The 20,849-nt window shown below is 44.9% G+C and overlaps 1 protein-coding gene across 2 annotated transcripts in view; it reads left to right on the forward strand.

Annotated features, from left to right (window-relative positions):
* The window catches only part of LOC134346151 (uncharacterized), an 85,209-nt gene that overhangs the window by 12,164 nt on the left and 52,196 nt on the right, over window positions 1-20,849 (forward strand). For both annotated transcript variants that reach the window (XM_063047456.1, XM_063047457.1), the window contains exons 2-5: window positions 3,781-4,095; window positions 11,540-11,806; window positions 18,006-18,119; window positions 19,303-19,404. In XM_063047456.1, coding sequence (XP_062903526.1) covers window positions 3,781-4,095; window positions 11,540-11,806; window positions 18,006-18,119; window positions 19,303-19,404 — 798 coding nt within the window. The remainder of the gene's footprint in view (window positions 1-3,780; window positions 4,096-11,539; window positions 11,807-18,005; window positions 18,120-19,302; window positions 19,405-20,849) is intronic.

Below are 20,849 nucleotides of genomic sequence, written 5' to 3' on the forward strand. Positions count from 1 at the left end.
ACACAGTTCCCAACACTAGGTAGCAGCAAATGGTCAGACCTACCTAGCGAAGGCATGGACGCAGACACAGTTCCCAACACTAGGTAGCGGCAAATGGCCGGACCTACCTAGCGGAGGTGTGGACACAGAGAGACAGTTCCAAACAATGACAGACAGTTTCTTATCCTGAAACAGCAAAGCTCCGGTCTTGCTCCAACAGTTGAACTTGACAGTGGTGCAGGCAAGGCTTCAGGCGAGGTGAGGCGAGGCAAGATGAGGTGAGGTTTCAGGTGAGGTGAGGCAAGGTTTCAGGCAAGGCGAGGCAAGGCTTCATTCAGGCAGGGCTCCAGGAGGAAGGGAAGGGAAGGGAACAGTCCATCAACTGAAGCTGAACCCAGGAGCTGTTCATGTAGCCAGCCCAAGATCAGAATCATGTACCTGAATTAAGGCACCAACAGAACAAGGGAAATCCGGAAAACCTGGAATACGAATCAATGGACCGGACCATGACAGTACCGCCCGCCCCCCCCCCCACCCATGGGAGCCTTTTGGCGACTGAACAGGCTCTCTAGGACTAAGGATGACATGGGTGATTGGGGGGGCATTCAACAGGAGAGAAGCCAGGATAACGAGAGCTAAACGACATTGTCTGTGTTGCTGGGTCCATATTTGGCTGGACTGTTCTGTCATACGGGGTGCATTGGGAGCAGACCGAGATGCAAGACACAGACACTGAAGTACTAGGAACAAGACTTGACTAGAGAGCTGGGACAAGAACACAGACTGGGCTCGGACATTGGCTCGGCAAGCAGGACCAGGACAAGGCACTGGGAACTCGGAGCCTGGGCTTGGACTCCAAGCCGGAGACTGGACAAGGACCCGGAATCTGGGTCTTGACTCGGGCTCGGACCCCGGAACTAGGCAAGGACATGAAGTGGTTACAGGACTGGACATGGATTGTGTTCTTCATGCTTGGGTTCCTCGAGGCGAGGACATGATGAGGCTTGGGTTCTTCATGCTTGGGTACTTCATGACTTGGTCTCCTCGTGGTGAGAACATGACGGGGCTTGGGCTCCTCGAGGTGAGGACATGACGAGGCTTGGGCTTCTCAAGGTGAGGACATGATGAGGCTTGGGTATGGACTCTGAGCCAGAGACTGGGCAAGGACCAAGAACCTGGGTCTTGACTCGGGCTCGGACTCCGGAACTAGACGAAAACATGACGTGGCTACAGGACTAGACGTGGAACTCCTGCACAGGACGAGGCACACAGACAGGATGAGGACACAAAGCCTTGACTTGGACAGGACGAGGTTCTTGGACATGTCTTGGACAGGACGAGGGAACCCAAGCACTGGGCTGGGTGAGGCACATTAACAGGATGAGAATACGAAACCTTGATTAGGTCGAGGGAGATAGGAACGCAGAACCTTGGTTGAGGGAGGACAGGAACACAAAGCCTTGGTCTTGAGAGGACAGGAGCGCAGAGACATGGAACACCAAGAAGGGACCGCTCCTTGGAAACAGGACTTGGGGCTGGGGCTCTACACAGAGTCAGAACCCTTCCTCGGGAGCAGGACGTAGGGCCGGGACTTGTATACAGAACACAGGGAGACAGTTCCCAACACAAGGTAGTGGCAAACAGCTGGACCTACCTAGTGAAGGCGTGGACACAGACACAGTTCCCAACACTAGGTAGCGGCAAACGGCCGGACCTACCTCACGGAGGCGTGGACACAGACACAGTTCCCAACACTAGCTAGTGGAGGTGTGGACACAGAGAGACAGTTCCAAACAATGACAGATAGTTTCTTATCCTGACACAGCAAGGCTCTGGTCTTGCTCCGACAGTTGAACTTGACAGTGGTGCAGGCGAAGGTTACAGACAAGACTTCAGGCGAGGCAAGGCTTCAGGTGAGGCAAGGCTTCAGACGAGGCAAGGCGAGGCAAGGCGAGGCAAGGCTTCAGACGAGGCAAGGTGAGGCAAGGCTTCAGATGAGGCAAGGTGAGGCAAGGCAAGGTGATGCAAGGTGAGGCAAGGCTTCAAGCAGGGCTCCGGGAGGAAGCGAAGGGAAGGGAACAGTCCAGCAACTGAAGCTGAACCCAGGAGCTGTTTATGTAGGCAGCCCAAGATCAGAATCATGTCCCTCAATTAAGGCACACAACAGGACAAGGGAAAACCGGAAAACCTGGAATACGGATCAATGGACCAAACCGTGAACTGGAATGTGGACTTCATGGACCAGACCATGACACCCCTTCTCCTATGGTTCACTCTCCTCTCCTATCAGACTCCTTCTTCAACCCCTTTACCTTTTCAGCTTATCACCTCCCAGTTTCTCATTTCATTCCGCCTCCCCCACCCATCTATCTTACCCCTCACCTATCATCTTCTCGCTTGTACTGCTTCCACTCCCACCACCATCTTATTTTGGCTTCTTCCATCTTCCTTTCCGGTACAGAAGAAGGTTCGCGCCCTGGAACATTGACTATTTGTTCCATTCCTTGGCCGTTGCCTGGCTGAGTTCCTCCTGCATTTTGTATCTGTTGTTCTGGATTTCCAGCATCTAAAGAATTGCTTGAGTTTCTGAAACTAAGACAACGGTTCCTTTTTCCTCTTTCCCTCCCACAAGCAAAGTAGCTTGCACCCATAATGACACTTTTGACCTAGAGGAAGTAAGTGAAGATGGAGTCTCTTAACGTGAAGAGAAACGCAGCTGCCAAATTAGTTTGTTTGAAAAGGTTAGGCCTCCATTCAGGGAAGAAGCAAATTCCCTGGATCTGGAGCGGAGGCATAAAGGGGCTGTGCATCCTGACTGTGGTGGAACCAGTTAGGAATAGGGAACTGGAGAGCTTAATTAGCAGAGTGCACCCTGGTCTCGTGGCTGCAAATGGGAGGGAAAGGTATGTTGTCAATACTGCTTTAGTACTTCCTGTCAGGTTAGCAGAAAAGGTCATAGGCTGCAGTCTACCATTTCTGTAGGACCTGCATGTGTCCAGGATGAAAAAAATGGGCAGGAAAAGTCATTGTGAGCCTGTAAACTACCTTTTCCAAATGTTCCTTTCTGGAGAGCACCATTAGGATATTAAAACAAAAACTTAATGTTTTCTGAAAAATTTCTTCATCTCCAGTTCTACTTGCATTTTGTACCAATTTCACGAGTGCTCCAGCTACTTTAATTTGTGCTGACTATTCAGAATTCTGCAGTGCAGAAGCAGACCACTCAGGGCAGTTGCTCTGTGGTTTAGAGTCACAGAATCATAGACCACAACAGCTCAGCAACAGGTTTTTTCAGCCCAACTGCTCCACAGCACAGGTCACATCTCTGGAAAGAGAAACAGGCTGAAGGCCCTTTTTCAGATGAAGGGCCTCTGACAGAAACGTTGACTGTGCTTCAGAGATGGTGCCTGAGCTGTTGAGTTCCTCCTGCATTTTGTGTATGTTACTCACCCAGTGACAATGAGTAATAGAATCAAATGAGAAAATTCCCTAACTTCTAGTAAATACTTCCCACGCAAGTATTTACGTGGGAAGTATTCTTTTTTCTCTTTTTCCATTCTCAATAAGAAAGCAATTTTGACCACTTTCTTCGAATACTCAGTCACCCAGTATTGCAGGTAACCTCCCATCTCCCCAGTCATCTGAGCATTTTCACAACAATCAGCCCCACTCTGGCGAAATACCTCTTCATTCTCTTCAGCACGTTAAGAGGTGAACTGGAATCTGCCCAAGGTCAAATCAATGCTCCTACCTGGAAATGTCTGTGCCTCCTGCATGATCACTTCTTTCCTTGGCCACCAGGACACCAGGAAACATGGAAGGTAAACCAGGAATTCCCCTGTGCCATTGGCGGATCCATTTTGTTGCCTGGTTTTAACGGTGAAGTTAAGAATGTACAGCATATTCGGTGGGAGTTCGGCGATACACGGATTCTAGATTACTATGATAAATCAAAAAACGCCAGCTTCACCAACCCATACAGGAACCGATGTACCTTCTTCTCTTCCAATGGATCACTGCTATTGGAAAATATAGTGAGCCACGATGAGGGACTCTACAAAATTACCATCAATTTAGAAGCCAACAGAAGCAAAATCATAAAACTGCATGTTATTGGTAAGTGCAGAGTCTATTTATTACTGTGTTGCTTCAACTCGAGACTCTTGTATTGAAAGGTGGCAAGCCTGCTATTCCATTCTTCACAGTCAATGTACTTCAAAGAAGAAAAACTTGCATTTATAACATGTCTTTAATATTAATCAGAAATGCTGTACCTAATATATGAGGTCACGGAGTGTATGTTCATGGACTTCAAGATTCGATGTGCATGTTCAGAAACATACACCGCTGTTGTAACACATGGTTATCTGAGTTACTGTTGCCATTCCGTCAGCATGAAACAGTATGACCATTCTCCTCCAACATCTCTTATTAACAAAGCACTTTTGCCCACAGAACTGCCACCCACTGGATGTTTTTTTTCCAGTTTCTGTGAACTCTAGAGACTGTAGTGCGTGAAAATCCAAGGGGGTCAGCAATTTCTGACATATTCAAACCACCCCATCTGGCACCAACAATAATTCCACAGACAACATCACTTAGGAGACATTTCTTTCTCCCATTTTGATGAAAAGAGGGTGTTGTCTGAACAATAACTGAAGCTCTTGATCATGTCTGAATACTTCTATGCATTGAGTAGCCGCCACATGATTGGCCAATTAGATATTTGCAATTGCTTGGAATCAAATTACCTTGCCTGGTGTCTCAGGACTGGGTGTACTGCACCAAGGCTGCATCCTGCCCTGCACTCCTTCTCTGCCACTGGTCCCACACCCCTCCTATGGCTCTTCACTATACAGTGGCATGCAAAAGTTTGGGCACCCCGGTTAAAATTTCTGTTACTGTGAATAGCTAAGCGAGTAAAAGATGACCTGATTTCCAAAAGGCATGAAGTTGAAGATGACACATTTCTTTAATATTTTAAGCAAGATTACTTTTTTACTTCCATCTTTTACGGTTTCAAAATAACAAAAAAAGGGAAAGGGCCCGAAGCAGAAGTTTGGGCACCCTGCATGATCAGTACTTAGTAATACCCCCTTTGGCAAGTATCACAGCTTGTAAGCACTTTTTGTAGCCAGCTAAGAGTCTTTCAATTCTTGTTTGGGGGATTTTCGCCCATTCTTCCTGCAAAAGGCTTCTAGTTCTGTGAGATTCTTGGGCTGTCTTGCATGCACTGCTCTTTTGAGGCCTATCCACAGATTTTCGATGATGTTTAGGTCGGGGGACTGTGAGGGCCATGGCAAAACCTTCAGCTTGCGCATCTTGAGGTAGTCCATTGTGGATTTTGAGGTGTGTTTAGGATCATTATCCTGTTGTTGAAGCCATCCTCTTTTCATCTTCAGCTTTTTTACAGACGGTGTGATGTTTGCTTCCAGAATTTGCTGGTATTTAATTGAATACATTCTTCCCTCTACCAGTGAAATGTTCCCCGTGCCACTGGCTGCAACACAAGCCCAAAGCATGATCAATCCACCCCCGTGCTTAACAGTGGGAGAGGGGTTCTTTGCATGAAATTCTGCACCCTTTTTTCTCCAAACACCTTTGCTCATTGCGGCCAAAAAGTTCTATTTTAACTTTTAAGTCCACAGGACTTGTTTCCAAAATGCATCAGGCTTATTTTGATGTTCTTTTGAACATTTTGAATAGAACTTTTTGGCCGCAAAGTGGCAGATAAATATAATGTTGTGAAGTATTTGGTCATGCACTTTGTTAGAAGGAACAAAGGCATAGACTATTTTATAAACAGGGAGAAAATTCAGGAATCAGAAGTGCAAAGGGACCTTGGAAACCTCGTGCAGGATTCCCTAAATGTTAACTTGCAGTTTGAGCAGGTGGTAGAGAAGGCGAATATGATGTTAGCATTCATTTCAGGAGGACTAGAACATATGAGCAAGGATGTGATGCTAACACCAGACTGCACTTTGAGTACTGTGAACAGAGTTGCGCCCCTTATCTAAGAAAAGTTGTGCTGGCATTGGAGAGGGTCCAGAGGAGGTTAACATAGAAACATAGAGACATAGAAAATAGATGCAGGAGTAGGCCATTCGGCCCTTCGAACCTGCACCGCCATTTATTATGATCATGGCTGATCATCCAACTCAGAATCCCGCCCCAGCCTTCCCTCCATACCCCCTGACCCCTGTAGCCACAAGGGCCATATCTAACTCCCTCTTAAACATAGCCAATGAACTGGCCTCAACAGTTTCCTGTGGCAGAGAATTCCACAGATTCACCACTCTCTGTGTGAAGAAGTTTTTCCTAATCTCGGTCCTAAAAGGCTTCCCCTCTATCCTCAAACTGTGACCCCTCGTTCTGGACCTCCCCAAAATCGGGAACAATCTTCCTGCATCTCGCCTGTCCAATCCCTTTAGGATCGTATACGTTTCAGTCAGATCCCCCTTCAATCTTCTAAATTCCAACGAGTACAAGCCCAGTTCATCCAATCTTTCTTCATATGAAAGTCCTGCCATCCCAGGAATCAATCTGGTGAACCTCTTTGTACTCCCTCTATGGCAAAGATGTCTTTCCTCAGATTAGGGGACCAAAACTGCACACAATACTCCAGGTGTGGTCTCACCAAGGCCTTGTACAACTGCAGTAGTACGTCCCTGCTCCTGTACTTGAATCCTCTCGCTATAAATGCCAGCATACCATTCGCCTTTTTCACCGCCTGCTGTACCTGCATGCCCACTTTCAATGACTGGTGTATAATGACACCCAGGTCTCGTTGCACCTCCCCTTTTCCTAATCGGCCACCATTCAGATAATAATCTGTTTTCCTATTTTTGCCACCAAAGTGGATAACTTCACATTTATCCACATTAAATTGCATCTGCCATGAGTTTGCCCACTCACCCAACCTATCCAAGTCACCCTGCATCCTCTTAGCATCCTCCTCACTGCTAACACTGCCACCCAGCTTCGTGTCATCCGCAAACTTGGAGATGCTGCATTTAATTCCCTCATCCAAGTCATTAATATATATTGTAAACAACTGGGGTCCCAGCACTGCGCCTTGCGGTACCCCACTAGTCACCGCCTGCCATTCTGAAAAGGTCCCGTTTATTCCCACTCTTTGCTTCCTGTCTGCTAACCAATTCTCCACCCACACCAATACCTTACCCCCAATACCGTGTGCTTTAAGTTTGCACACTAATCTCCTGTGTGGGACCTTGTCAAAAGCCTTTTGAAAATCCAAATATACCACATCCACTGGTTCTCCCCTATCCACTCTACTAGTTACATCCTCAAAAAATTCTATGAGATTCGTCAGACATGATTTTCCTTTCACAAATCCATGCTGACTTTGTCCGATCATTTCACCGCTTTCCAAATGTGCTGTTATCACATCCTTGATAACTGACTCCAGCAGTTTCCCCACCACCGACGTTAGGCTAACCGGTCTATAATTCCCCGGTTTCTCTCTCCCTCCTTTTTTAAAAAGTGGGGTTACATTAGCCACCCTCCAATCCTCAGGAACTAGTCCAGAATCTAACAAGTTTTGAAAAATTATCACTAATGCATCACTAATTATCACTAATGTTAAGAGAATGATTCTGGGAATGATTCTGGGAATGAAAGAGTTAACTTATGAGGAGTGTTTGATGGCTCTGAGTCTGTACTGACTGGAGTTTAGAAGAACAAGGCGGGGGGGAATCTCATTGAAATGTATCAAATGTTGAAAGGCCTAGATAGAATGGACATGTAGGGGGTATTTCCGAGCGTGAGGGAGTCTAGGACCAGAGGGCAAAGCCTAGAATACAAGGACACCCCTTTACAAAAGAGATGAGGAGGAATTTTTTCAGCTGGAGGGTAGCGAATCTATAGGATTCATTGCCACAGATGGTTTTGGAGGCCATGTCACTGGGTATATTTAAAATCGAGGTTGGTAAGTTCTTGATTAGTCAGGGTGTCAAAGGTTATAGAGAGAAGGAGGTTGAGAGGGATAATAAAAGAGCTATGATGAAATGGCAGAGCAGACTCGGTGGGCCAAATGCCCTAATTCTGCTCTTATGCTTTGTGAACTTATGGTCTAACTACTCTTCCACAGACACAGCAAAGGAATCTTGCTTAAAAAATGCAATAGCCTATGATCCCTGTCAGAGTCTCTGGTATATTCTGATAGACCCATATTTTCTCCAATTACTTGAGGAAATTCATCATATTCATCATAAATATGGTCTTTTTCAATATTCAGTATTCTAACACCACAAAGCCTAAAAGAAGCATGATCCCTGTCATTCTCTGCCTATGTATTTCGAAGGGAGAATTCTTTGATTCCTTAATGTAGAATGGAATATGCTAATATTGGGGTCACAGAACAAGTTAATATAGACTCTATATATTCATGTCAATGGTTAACGTTTACTGGATGCAGTCTCACACAGATAAAACTACTACAAAGCACATAGATAATAACAAAAGTATTTTGTATGTGATCTGCAGGTTAGGTAGCATCTGTGAAGCAAGAAGCAAAGTTAAAATCTTTTGTCAGTAATATTTCAGACTGGAAAAGTGAGAAAAAAAGTATTGGAACAGACCATGAGATATAGGAGCAGAAGTAGGCCATTTTGCCCATTGAGTCTGCTTTGCCATTTCATCATGGCTAATCCATTTCCCTCTCAGCCCCCGTCTCCTGCCTTCTCCCCATAAGCCTTCGTGCCCTAACTAGTCAAGAATTTATCAATCTCTGCCTTTAATCTACCCAATGACTTGACTTCCATAGTTGCCTGTGGCAATGAATCCACAGGTTCACCACCATCTGATTAAATAAATTCCTCCTCATTTCCGTTCTAAATAGACGTCCCTCTATTCCAAGGCTGTGTTCTCTGGTCTTAAGCTCTCCCATCGTAGGAAACATCCACTCCACATCCACTCTACTGAGGACTTTCAATGTTCAATAGGTTTCAATGAGATCCTCCCCTCATTCTTCTGAACTCCAGTGAGTACAGGCCCAAAGCTATCGAATGCTCCTCATAAAAGTGGTACATTGGCATGTTATCGCTGCATATACCAAGACACATTGAAAACCTGCCTTGCATACCATTCCTACAAACAAATTCTTTACAACATTGCGTTGAGGTAGCACAGGGTAAAACAATAACAGTGCAGAACAAAATGTTACAATTTTAGAGGATGTGTAGTGCAGGTAGACAACCAGGTGCAAGGTCATATTGAGATGCACAGTGAGGTCAATAGTCCATCTTATTGTAAAAGGAAATTATTCAATTGTCTTATAAGTGTGGTAGAAGCTGTCCCTGATCCTGTGGGTATGTGCTTTACAGCTTTAGTATCTTCTAGCTGACGGGAGGGTGGAGAAGAGAGAGTTCCTGGGGTGGGTGGGTTTTGGATTATGCTGGCTGCTTTATCAAGGCAGTGAGAAGTAAAGCCAGTCCATGGACAGAAGGTTCCTGTGATAATGTTGACGCCTCTGCAAGTTCTTGCAGTCCTGAGCTGAGCAGTTTTTTTTCAAATTTCAAAATATACTTTATTCAAAAATAAAATTATATACAATAAACCATTCAATAACTTTCCATCCTTTACATACGTTTCCATTATAGTCTGTACATATCCATACTTATGGCCACCCACGTGACACTCCAGTTGTTCACCTTACCACATCATTGTTGAGGTGTATACTCCCTGCCCCCCGACCCCTCCCACTCCCGCTCCCGCGGGTGAAGAAACCAAAACTGTGGTCCTTCCCCACCGGGCCCTTGCGGTGGTTGCACCCGGGCTGAGCAGTTGCCATGGCAAAGTGAAACAGTAACAGAGTTCAGACTCAAACATGAGGAAATCTTCAGATGCTGGAATTTCAGGCAACACACATCAAAGTTGCTCGTGAACGCAGCAGGCCAGGCAGCATCTCTAGGAAGAGGTACAGTCGACGTTTTGGGCCGAGACCCTTCGTCAGGACTAACTGTAAGAAGAGATAGTAAGAGATTTGAAAGTGGAGGGGGAGGGGGAGATCCAAAATGATAGGAGAAGACAGGAGGGGGAGGGATGAAGCTAAGAGCTGGAAAGTTCATTGGCAAAAAGGATATGAGAGAATCATGGGACCTAGGGAGAAAGGAAGGGGGAGGAGGGAAGCCCAGAGGATGGGCAAGGAGTATAGTGAGAGTGACAGAGGGTGAAAAAGGAGAGAGAGGAAAAAAAATATATAGATATAGGATGGGGTACGAAGGGGAGGTGGGGCATTAACGGAAGTTAGAGAAGTCAGTGTTCATGCCATCAGGTTGGAGGCTAATCAGACGGAATAGAAGGTGTTGTTCCTCCAAGCTGAGTGTGGCTTCATCTTTACAGTAGAGGAGGCCGTGGATAGACGTATCAGAATGGGAATGGGACGTGGAATTAAAATGTGTGGCCACTGGGAGATCCTGATTTCTCTGGCGGACAGAGTGTAGGTGTTCAACAAAATGATCTCCTAGCCTGTGTCGGGTCTCACCAATATATAGAAGGCCGCACCGGGAGCACCGGACGCAGTATATCACCCCAGCCGACTCACAGGTGAAATGTCGCCTCACCTGGAAGGACTGTCTGGGGCCCTGAATGGTGGTAAGGGAGGAAGTGTAAGGGCATGTGTAGCACTTGTTCTGCTTACAAGGATAAGTGTCGGGAGGGAGATCAGTGGGGAGGGATTGGGGGGGAACGAATGGACAAGGGAGTCGTGTAGGGAGCGATCCCTGCGGAAAGTGGGGGGGGCAGGGGTAGGGAAAGACTAAAGTGCTCCAGTTATAGCAAAAGTGCAGGGCAGGTAGACAGTGAGGTGCAAGGTCATAACGAAATACACCTGGAGATCAAGAGAGCATCATATAGAGATGGAGAACAGAGGAACGAGGGATAGGGTACGGACCAAGGCTGTCCATATAACAGAAATGTTGTTATTTATAGTTGATCTGTTGATTTAAGATGGGGGGTGGGGTGTGTGCCTGGTACAGAGGTGAACGAGGGCAGTCAAGAGAAAAATGCAATCTTGAAACAGAAGAGAATCCTAGCGATATCGAGCAGACCAAGTAGCACATGTGGAGGGAAAATCTAAGCTCTGTTCAATCAGGGAGGAGGCTGCATAATATCCACTTCAGCACAACCAGACTCAAAAACAGTTACTTTCCCCAAGCAGTAAGGCTGATCAACACCTCCACCCACTAACCCACCCTACCACCAGTACTTTGTCATTTCCTGTCAGAGTCAACTTTGTACAGACAATCCTACGCCTAGTCACTTTATGTACATAAAATCAATCTATCTGTACAAGCTATCTTGTGTATTTATATTTCTTGTGTTTTGTTATTATTGTACTCTTTATTGTGTTTTTTGGGTGCTGCATCAGCGCTGGAGAACAATGATTTTTTTCTCCTTTACACTTGTGTACTGGAAGTAACATCAGCGATCCTGACTCTAAAGCTTGGATAAATAACACAGTTTTTCACAGATATGCCCTGTGGTGCAAAACCATAATGTGACCTTAATGCTCAGACTATTTATTTTCATTAATTATCAGAACGACTGTCAAAACCTTTGATCAGCGGTAATTCTACCTTTGTGGACACCGACATTGCACTGGCTTGCCAAATACCTGTGGGAATTCCACGTTCCATTCTCTGGATGAAAGATAACGAAGTGATAAACAGTGGCCAGTACCAGTTCATGGAAGACAATCGCACGTTACTGATTTCTCAAGCCAAGAAATCGGACTGCGGGATGTACTCCTGCTTAATAGAGAACGCTGTGAGCCAGGAGAACAGTTCTTACCAGCTTGATGTTTACGGTGAGTGAAATCCATTTCTTTTTGAAAATCAGTACATATGCCTTTCCACTGGACTCAAAGGATATTCAAGGATACACTGTGTGTTGTCATAGACATTTACTTGGCAGTTCCCCACAAGATGCCTTGAAATTCCTGTTTAGAAGAAATGAGGCGCCAGGGTAGCGGTTAGCACAATACTCTTAAAGCTCAGGCCATCAGAGCCTGGAGATCAGTTCCGGCACAGTCTGTAAGGACTTTCAAAGTTGTCACGTGACACACAGATTTCCTCTAGGTGCTCAGAGACATACTGGTTTGTAGGTTAATTGGTCACTAAATAGTCTTGTAATGAGGCTACTGTTAAATAGGTGAGTTGCTGGGCGGAGCTGATTATCAGACATTTAGACTGCCTGTTCCTTTCTGTATCCCGAAATAAATGAAAATAAATTAAAAAGAAATATTTTGGTCGTGTCCACTTTCAGAGTATACATTACTTACGTATTGTAGATACTATAGAAACATAGAAAACCTACAGCACAATACAGGCACACAATACAATGCTGTGCCAAACATGTACTTACTTTAGAAATTACCTAGGGTTAAATATAGCCCTCTATTTTTCCAAGCTTCGTGTACCTATCCAGGAGTCTCTTAAAAGACCCTATCGTATCCGCCTCCACCACCGTCGCCGGCAGCCCATTACACGCACTCACCACTCTCTGTGTAAAAATAATTCGCATCTCCTCTGTACTATTTCCAAGCACCTTAAATCTGTGCCCTCTTGTGTTAATCATTTCAGCCCCGGGAAGAAGTCTCTGACTATCCACATGATCAATGTCTCTTATCATCTTATACACCTTTCATCCTCCGTCGCTCCGAGGAGAAAAGACAGAGTTCGCTCAACCTATTCTCATAAGGCATGCTCCCCAATCCAGAAAACATCCTTGTAAATCTCCTCTGCACCCTTTCTATGGCTTCTACATCCTTCCTGTAGTGAGGCAACCAGAACTGAGCACAGTACTCTAAATGGGGTCGGACCAGGTTCCTATATAGCTGCAACATTACCACTTGGCTCCTAAACTCATTCCCATGGTTGATGAAGGCCAATGCACCATATGCCTTCTTAACCACTGAGTCAACCTGTGTAGCAGCTTTGAGTGTCCTATGGGCTCGGACCCCAAGATCCCTCTAATCCTACACACTGCCAAGGATCTTACCATTGATACTAAATTCTACCATCATATTTGACCACTAAAATGAACCACCTCACACATATCTGGGTTGAACTCCATCTGCCACTTCTCAGCCCAGATTTGCACCCTATTGATGTACCGCCGTAAACACTGACAGCCCTCCGCAGTATCCACAACACCTCCAACGTTTGTGCCATCAGCAAATTTACTAACCCATCCCTCCACTTTCTCATCTAGGTCATTTATAAAAATCACAAAGAGTAAGGGTCCCAGAACAGATCCCTAAGGCTCACCATTGGTCACTAACCTCCAAGCAGAATATGACCCATCTACAACCACTCTTTGCCTTCTGTGGGCAAGCCAGTTCTGGATCCACAAAGCAATGTCCCCTTGGATCCCATGCCTCCTTACTTTCTCAATAAGCCTTGTATGGGGTACCTTATCAAATGCCTTGCTGAAATCCATATACACTACATCTACTGCTCTAAGTTCATCAGTGTGTTTTGTCACATCCTCAAAAAATTCAATCAGGCTCGTAAGGCACAACCTGCCTCTGACAAAGCCGTGCTGACTCTTCTTAATCATATTACGCTTCTCCAAATGTTCATAAACATCTCAGGATGTTTTGCATCAGCTTACCAACACTGAAGTAAGACTCACTGGTCTATTTTTTCCTGGGCTATCCCTACTCCCTTTCTTGAATAAGGGGACAACATCCACAACCTTCCAATCCTCTGGAACCTCTCCCATCCCCATTGATCATCCAAAGATCATCACTAGAGGCTCAGCAATCTCCTCCCTCGCCTCCCACAGTAGCCTAGGGTACATCTCATCCGGTCCCAGTGACCTATCCAACTTGATGCTTTCCAAAAGCTCCAGCACATCCTCTTCCTTAATATCTACATGCTCAAGCTTTTCAGTCCGCTGCAAGTCATCCCTAAAATCGCCAAGATCCTATTCTGTAGTGAATACTGATGCAAAGTATTCATTAAGTACCTCTGCTATCTCCTCCGGTTCCATACACACTTTCCCACTGTCACACTTTATTGGTCCTATTCTCTCACATCTTATCCTCCTGCTGTTCACATACTTGTAGAATGCCTTGGGGTTTTCCTTAATCTTACCCACCAAGGCCTTCTCATGGCCCCTTCATTCTTAAATTCATTCTTAAACTCATTCCTGTTGGCCTTATAATCTTCTTGATCTCTATCATTGCCTAGTTTTTTATAACCTTTCATAAGCTTTTCTTTTCTTCTTGACTTGATTTTGAACAGCCTTTGTACACCATGGTTCCTGCACCCTACCATCCTTTCCCTGTCTCATTGGAACACACCTATGTAGAACCCCACACAAATATCCCTTGAACATTTGCCACATCTCTGCCGTACATTTCCCTGAGAACATCTATTCCCAATCTATTCTTCCAAGTTCCTGCCTGATAGCTTCATATTTTCCCTTACTCCAATTAAACGCTTTTCTAACTTGTCTGTACCTATCCCTCTCTAATGCTATGGTAAAGGAGATAGAATTGTGATCACTATCTCCAAAATGCTCTCTCACTGAGAGATTAGACACCTGACCAGGTTCATTTCCCAATATCAGATCAAGTACAGCCTCTCCTCTTGTAGGCTTACATATAAACAATTGTGTCAAGAAACCTTCCTGAACACACCTAACAAATTCTGCTCCATCTAAACCCCTTGCTCTCGGGAGATGCCAATCAATATTTGGGAAATTAAAATTTCCCACCACGCCAACGCTGTTATTATTACACCTTTCCAGAATCTGTCTCCCTATCTGCTCCTCGATGTTCCTGTTACTATTGGGTGGTCTATAAAAAACCCCAGTAGATTTATTCACCCCTCCCTATTCCTGACTTCCACCCACAGAGTCTCAGTAGACAATCCCTCCATGACTTCCTCCTTTTCTGCAGCCGTGACACTATCTCTGATCAACAGTGCCATGCCCCCACCTCTCTTCCCTCCCTCCCTGTCCTTTCTGAAATATCTATAGCCTGGTACTCCAAGAAACTATTCCTGCCTTCTAAGTCTCTGTAATGGCCACCACATCATAGTTCGAAGTACTGATCTAAGCTTATCTGCTATGTTCATAATGCATTAAAATAGACACAACTCAAACCATCGGTCTGAGCGCATCCCTTCTCTATCACTTGCCTATCCTCCCTCTCGCACTGTCTCCAAGCTCTCTCTGTTTTTAAGCCAACCGCCCCTTCCTCCGTCTCTTCAGTTCGGTTCCTACCCCCCAGCAATTCTAGTTTAAACTCTCCCCAGTAGCCTTAGCAAACCTCCCCACCAGGATATTGGTCCCCCTGGGATTCAAGTGCAACCCGTTCTTTTTGTACAGGTCATGCCTGTTCCAAAAGAGGTCCCGATGATCTAGAAATCTGAATCCGTGCTCCCTGCTCCAATCCCTCAACCACGCATTTATCCTCCACCTCATTTTATGCCTATTCTCACTATCATGTGGCACAGGCAGTAATCCTGAGATTACTACCTTTGAGGTCCTGCTTCTCAACTGCCTTCCTAACTCCCTGTAGTCTGTTTTCAGGACCTCCTCCCTTTTCCTGCCCATATCGTTGGTACCATATGTACATGTCTGTTCTCCTTCCCACTTCAGGATATCATGGACACTATCGAAAACATCCCGGACCCTGGCACCTGGGAGGCAAATACCATCCGTGCTTCTTTCCTGCATCCACAGAATTGCCTGTCTGACCCCCTAACTATAAAGTTCCCTATCACTGCTACCATCCTCTTCCTTTCCCTGCGCTTCTGAGCCACAGGGCCAGACTCTGTGCCAGAGGCATGGCCACTGTTGCTTCCCCCAGGTAGGCTGACCCCCCCCCCACCAAAACAGCACTCTAACAGGAGTACTTATTGTTAAGGGGGACAGCCACAGGGGTACTCTCTAGTATATGACTCTTGCCTTTCCCTCTCCAGACTGTAACCCACTTATCTGTATCCCAAGGCCCTGGTGTGACTACTTCCCTATAGCTCTTATCTATCATCTCCTCACTCTCCCAGACATCCCACATCTGACTCCCAGTACAGAACACTGGCCTCACAGATATATTTCCTATTCCTATTCTTCACAGATATCCTACCTCGCCTCGACCCGTTACCACCAAAGCCCTCCTACTCTGTGTCTCTCTACTTGGGCGCCCGCTCTATAAAGCTGCTCTCCTTTTAAAACTCTTCTCGCTGTTCTAACTCACTGATGTCCACACACTTGCGCAGTCGTGCCTCGATCAAAGAGAGAGAGTGCAGAGGAGGTTTACAAGGATGTTGCCTGGATTGGAGGGCATACCTTATAAGAATAGGCTGAGTGTACCTGGCCTTTTCTCCTTGGAGATGGAGGATGAGAGGTGTCATGATGGAGATGTATAAGACAATGAGGGGCATTGATCATGTGGATAGCCAGAGGATTTTCCCCAGGGCTTAAATGGCTAACATGAGGGGGCATAATTTTAAGGTGCTTGGAAATAGGTATAGAGGGGATGTCAGGGGTAAGTTTTTCACACAGAGAGTGGTGGGTGCGTGGAATGCACTGCCGTTGGCGGTGGTGGAAGTGGATAACTTGGATAGATACTTGGAGCTTAGAAAAATAGAGGGCTATGCACTAGGGAAATTCTAGGCAGTTTCTAGAGCAGGTTACATGGCTGACACAACATTATGGGCCAAAGGGCCTGTAATGTGCTGTAAATTTCTATGTTCTATGTTATTCTACACAGGGTGGAAAAGTGAGAAGAAAATCATAGGCACAAGTGATTCTGCCGATGCTGAAAATCCGCACAAAATGCTGGAGCAACTCAGCAGGTCAGGCAGCATCCTGATGAAGAGTTTATGTTCTGAAATATTGACTCCATTCCTGTTCCTAGATGTGGCCTGTCCTGCTGAATTGCTTCAGAATTTTGGGCGTTACTCTGAGAAGAAAATCACTTTTTTAAGTTAGTATTTTAGAGAATGTGCATCTTTCACATAACCTGCTAGTTTGGAAATCTTCCCATTATTTTCACATACCTCCAAACATTGTTCAGCTGAGAACTGTGGGAAATGCTGATAAGAGTGTTCTTTCTGAAATCGAGTTCACAATAAAATTAGCATCGAAGGATCCCAACAGAAGGCCTGATGTTGATAATGAAAATTTCATCCTGCAAAATTTATTTCTGAGGACTGAGTCTTAGAATAGAGCTTCACCTACACTGGACTCGCTTCCAGGGAAGGTGGGACCTGTACAGAAGAGACAGCTTGCACTGGAACGAGAGTGGGACTAATATCCCAGCAAGAAGGTTTACTAATGCAGCACGGGGAGTGTGGGGAGGTTAAACTAGAGTTACAGGGGGATGGGAACCAGAATGCCAGAACAGATACAATAGGGGAGAAGTTACGGAGACAGATGTTGTTAAGCCCTCAGACAAGGTCAGGAATCAAAAGATTGAGCATGGTGTGACTAATGTCATACTTATTTAGCCAAGTCCTAACGCTGCTTTTGTGGAATATGGTTTGTACAAAACTTAGTCGCAAATGTTTGTGCAAAGCCATGAATACTTTTATTGTTCCATGCATTGGGTTGCTTTATGTTGGCATTTATCTTTATATTGGACATGAATATTCAGTGCAACATACTAATAGAGCTCTCAAACAATCTCATTCTTTCCGTATCATCCAATCTGCTTTCACCATCCTTTCAGGTATTGAATTTTGGATCAGCTTAAACAAGTCTGCTCTGTGATTTTTTTTCACACAGTTTACCTTAAATTTGTATCCACTAGTTGCAGACCCCATCCTTTCATCAAAATTCCTCATAATTTTAATTACTTTGAGTAAATCCAATTCAAAGTAAATTTATTATCAAAGTACACGTATGTCATCATATACTTCCCTGAGATCACCCTTTTGCTCTTTCTACTATGAGTGTTCATAGTTGTGCTGTTGAGAAAAACACATCCCTGTAGCAATTTGCAATGTTGTTTTGAACTAAAATGTTTAATATAATATTCACTCTTTCAGGTTTTTCAACTCTGCATCACTCTACCTTGAATCTGTCCATTGTAGCACTAATTTGTGGAGTTGCTGTCTTCGTCGGCATAATAAGTTTCTGTTTGCATGAAGAAAGCACAATCAGTAAGAGGTTTTTGTTATTTGTACTGTTGAAATTTTTAAATGTATTACATCTTAAACATTGAGCCCTGTATAAATTGGCTTATGACATCCAAATGGTCTGAAATTCTTGTCTTTGGGTGTGAAGTGATTAATTTGAATGTGTGGATGATCTATGTTTGGAAAGGCTGTGGGCCTTAAGACCAGGGGTTCCCAACCTTACATTGCCATGAGCCCCTCCCATTAACCGAGGGCCAGTGGTGTCCATTGACCCCAGTCTGGAAACCCCTGCTTAAGATCATAAGACATAGGAGTAGAATTGGGCCGTTCAGCCCATCGTGTCTGCTCCGCCATTCATTCACAGCTGAATTGTTTTCCCCCTCAACCCAGTTCTCTTGCCTTCTCCTTGTAACCTTTGACACCCTTACCAATCAAGAAATTATTAACCTCTGCTTTAAATATACCCAAAGACTGTTGGCCTCCACAATAGTCTGTGGCACTGATTTCCACAGATTCATTCTCCAGCTAGAACCAAATTTGATCACAGCTTTCAAGTGGCATTAGATCAATAGAAAAAGCTTGTAAGAATAAACTGAAAATGGTTCCCAATTTGAATTTCCATATCAGAATTGGTTTATTATTAATGAGGTACAGTGTCTTGCATGCAGTTCATGCAGATTGTATCATTACAGAGTACATTGAGGGTAGTACAAGGTAAAATGATAATGGATGCAGAATAAAGTGTAACAGCTACAAAGAAATTGCAGCTCAGGTAAACAATAAGTCGCAAGATCATAACGAGGTAGACTATGAAATCAGGCGTCCATGTTAACGTACTAGTGAATAGTTCAATAGTTCTTTAGTAAGCGAGTAGAAGCTGTCCTCGTGCCTGGTTCGTGCTTTCAGACTTGATGGGCCAAATAGCCTATTTCTACTCCTATTTCTTGTGGGCTTTTGTATCTTCTGCCCAATGGGGGAGGGAGGAGAGAGAATGGCCAGGATGGGTGGGGTCCTTGATTATGCCGGCTGCCTTACTGAGGCAGTGGGAAGCGTAAACAATGTTTATGGGGGTGGAGTGAGTGGGGGAGGGTTGGACATGTCGCTTTTCAATAAAAAGTAGACAGGACCAGATGACTGAGCACGTTCTGAATGGTAACATTGTATGATCCTAGGTGTAATGTTGAAACAGAATGCTTATTTTTTCCAGCTCTTCCTTTGCAAAAAAAGATGCTGCTATTTCACCTTTGTGCTGGAGCACTTTCCCTCATTGTTCTCTTGGCTGCAATTTTGTGCTGGGGAGCAACTGCAGGTACAGTATGCGCATCTGTTTCTCTCTTAGCTGATAACTTGTTATCTAATCTTGTAGGTATAATAGTATGGTGAGCATTTAGTATAGGAACACAGCTACAAGAAGCCCTGCCACAAGTAAGCAGCATCCGTCATCAAGAACCCCCACCATCCAGGCCATACTTTCTCCTTGCTGCCACCATTGAGAAGGAGGTACAGGAGCCTTAGGTCCCACTCCATCTGGTTCAGAAACAGTTAACCACCAGGCCCCTGAACCAGCACGGACAACTTCACTCACCTCATCACTAAAGTGATTCCACAACCTTCGGATTCACTTCCAAGTACTCCCCAACACATGGCCTCAATATATCTATCTATCCATCTATGTATCTATTCTTATGGCTTTCTTTGTTTGTCATTCTTTTTGCATAATTTTTCATTGATTCTATTGTATTCCTTTGTTCTACTGTGAATCCTGACAAGAAGATTATTCACAGTGCAGTATATGACACATACACACTTTGACAATAAATTTACTTTGAACTTTGAAGATAAGTATGGTCAAAATCCTGCACATTCCAATTGTAATTGATACACTGCAGGATTTTTTTTTGGTTGCCATGGCATTAAACCATGTACGAGGGGTGATTGATAAGTTTGCAGACATCCTACCCTGCAAAAACTCATTTCAGGGAGGTCTCAACTGGAAGTCTCAACCTTATAGCAGTCTGTGTCAATGAATTTGTTAATCTTGCAAGACATCAGACTCACAAGTGTTTTGTGAGACAGCTGACTTCTGAATTCTGTCTTAATGTGCCATGTTCACAATAGCTGCTGTCTTGGTTGACGAGCAGGCATAGTTTTTTTGCTATTTCTGAATCAGGAAACGTTTTGCTGAATAGCTTGCCTGTGTGCTTACATACCTGGAATGGCAGGTTATGCTCAACGATGAAAGATGTAAAGTACACCTCAGCTCTAGTGACCTTCTCTGTCAGACTTTGGTTTTCTGCTGAAAAAAACTGTGAAATACTTGAGCAGCCTTCCCTGCGCTTAGCCTACCTAATATGTTGTGGTCCCTAAAAGAAATAAAAGCATAAGGTGTATCCTTATTACAGGTGTGCGCCGCTTAACGTTCATTCGGACAACGTCCGATCTCATATACGTCCGTAGTCTCACACTCAGACACAGACACACACACACACACACACACACACACACACACACACACACACACACACACACACAGAGTCGGTACTTCTCTGTGGATTGTCACCTTGTCGTGGTGGAGAAGCTTGTGTGGTCCCGAGATCCCGAGAGCGATGCTGTCTGGAGCTATGCTGCTGGTAGGGTCACCCATGGCGGTAAGGTCGAGGGTGAGGTCCCTGACAAAGAACAATCCAACCAAGACTCAACGGTGGAACAGGCGGATGAACTCAACACCTGTGAAGGCGGATGAAGGCTGCAACA

This window comes from Mobula hypostoma, chromosome 5 (assembly GCF_963921235.1).
Source record: "Mobula hypostoma chromosome 5, sMobHyp1.1, whole genome shotgun sequence".
NCBI lineage: Eukaryota > Metazoa > Chordata > Chondrichthyes > Myliobatiformes > Myliobatidae > Mobula > Mobula hypostoma.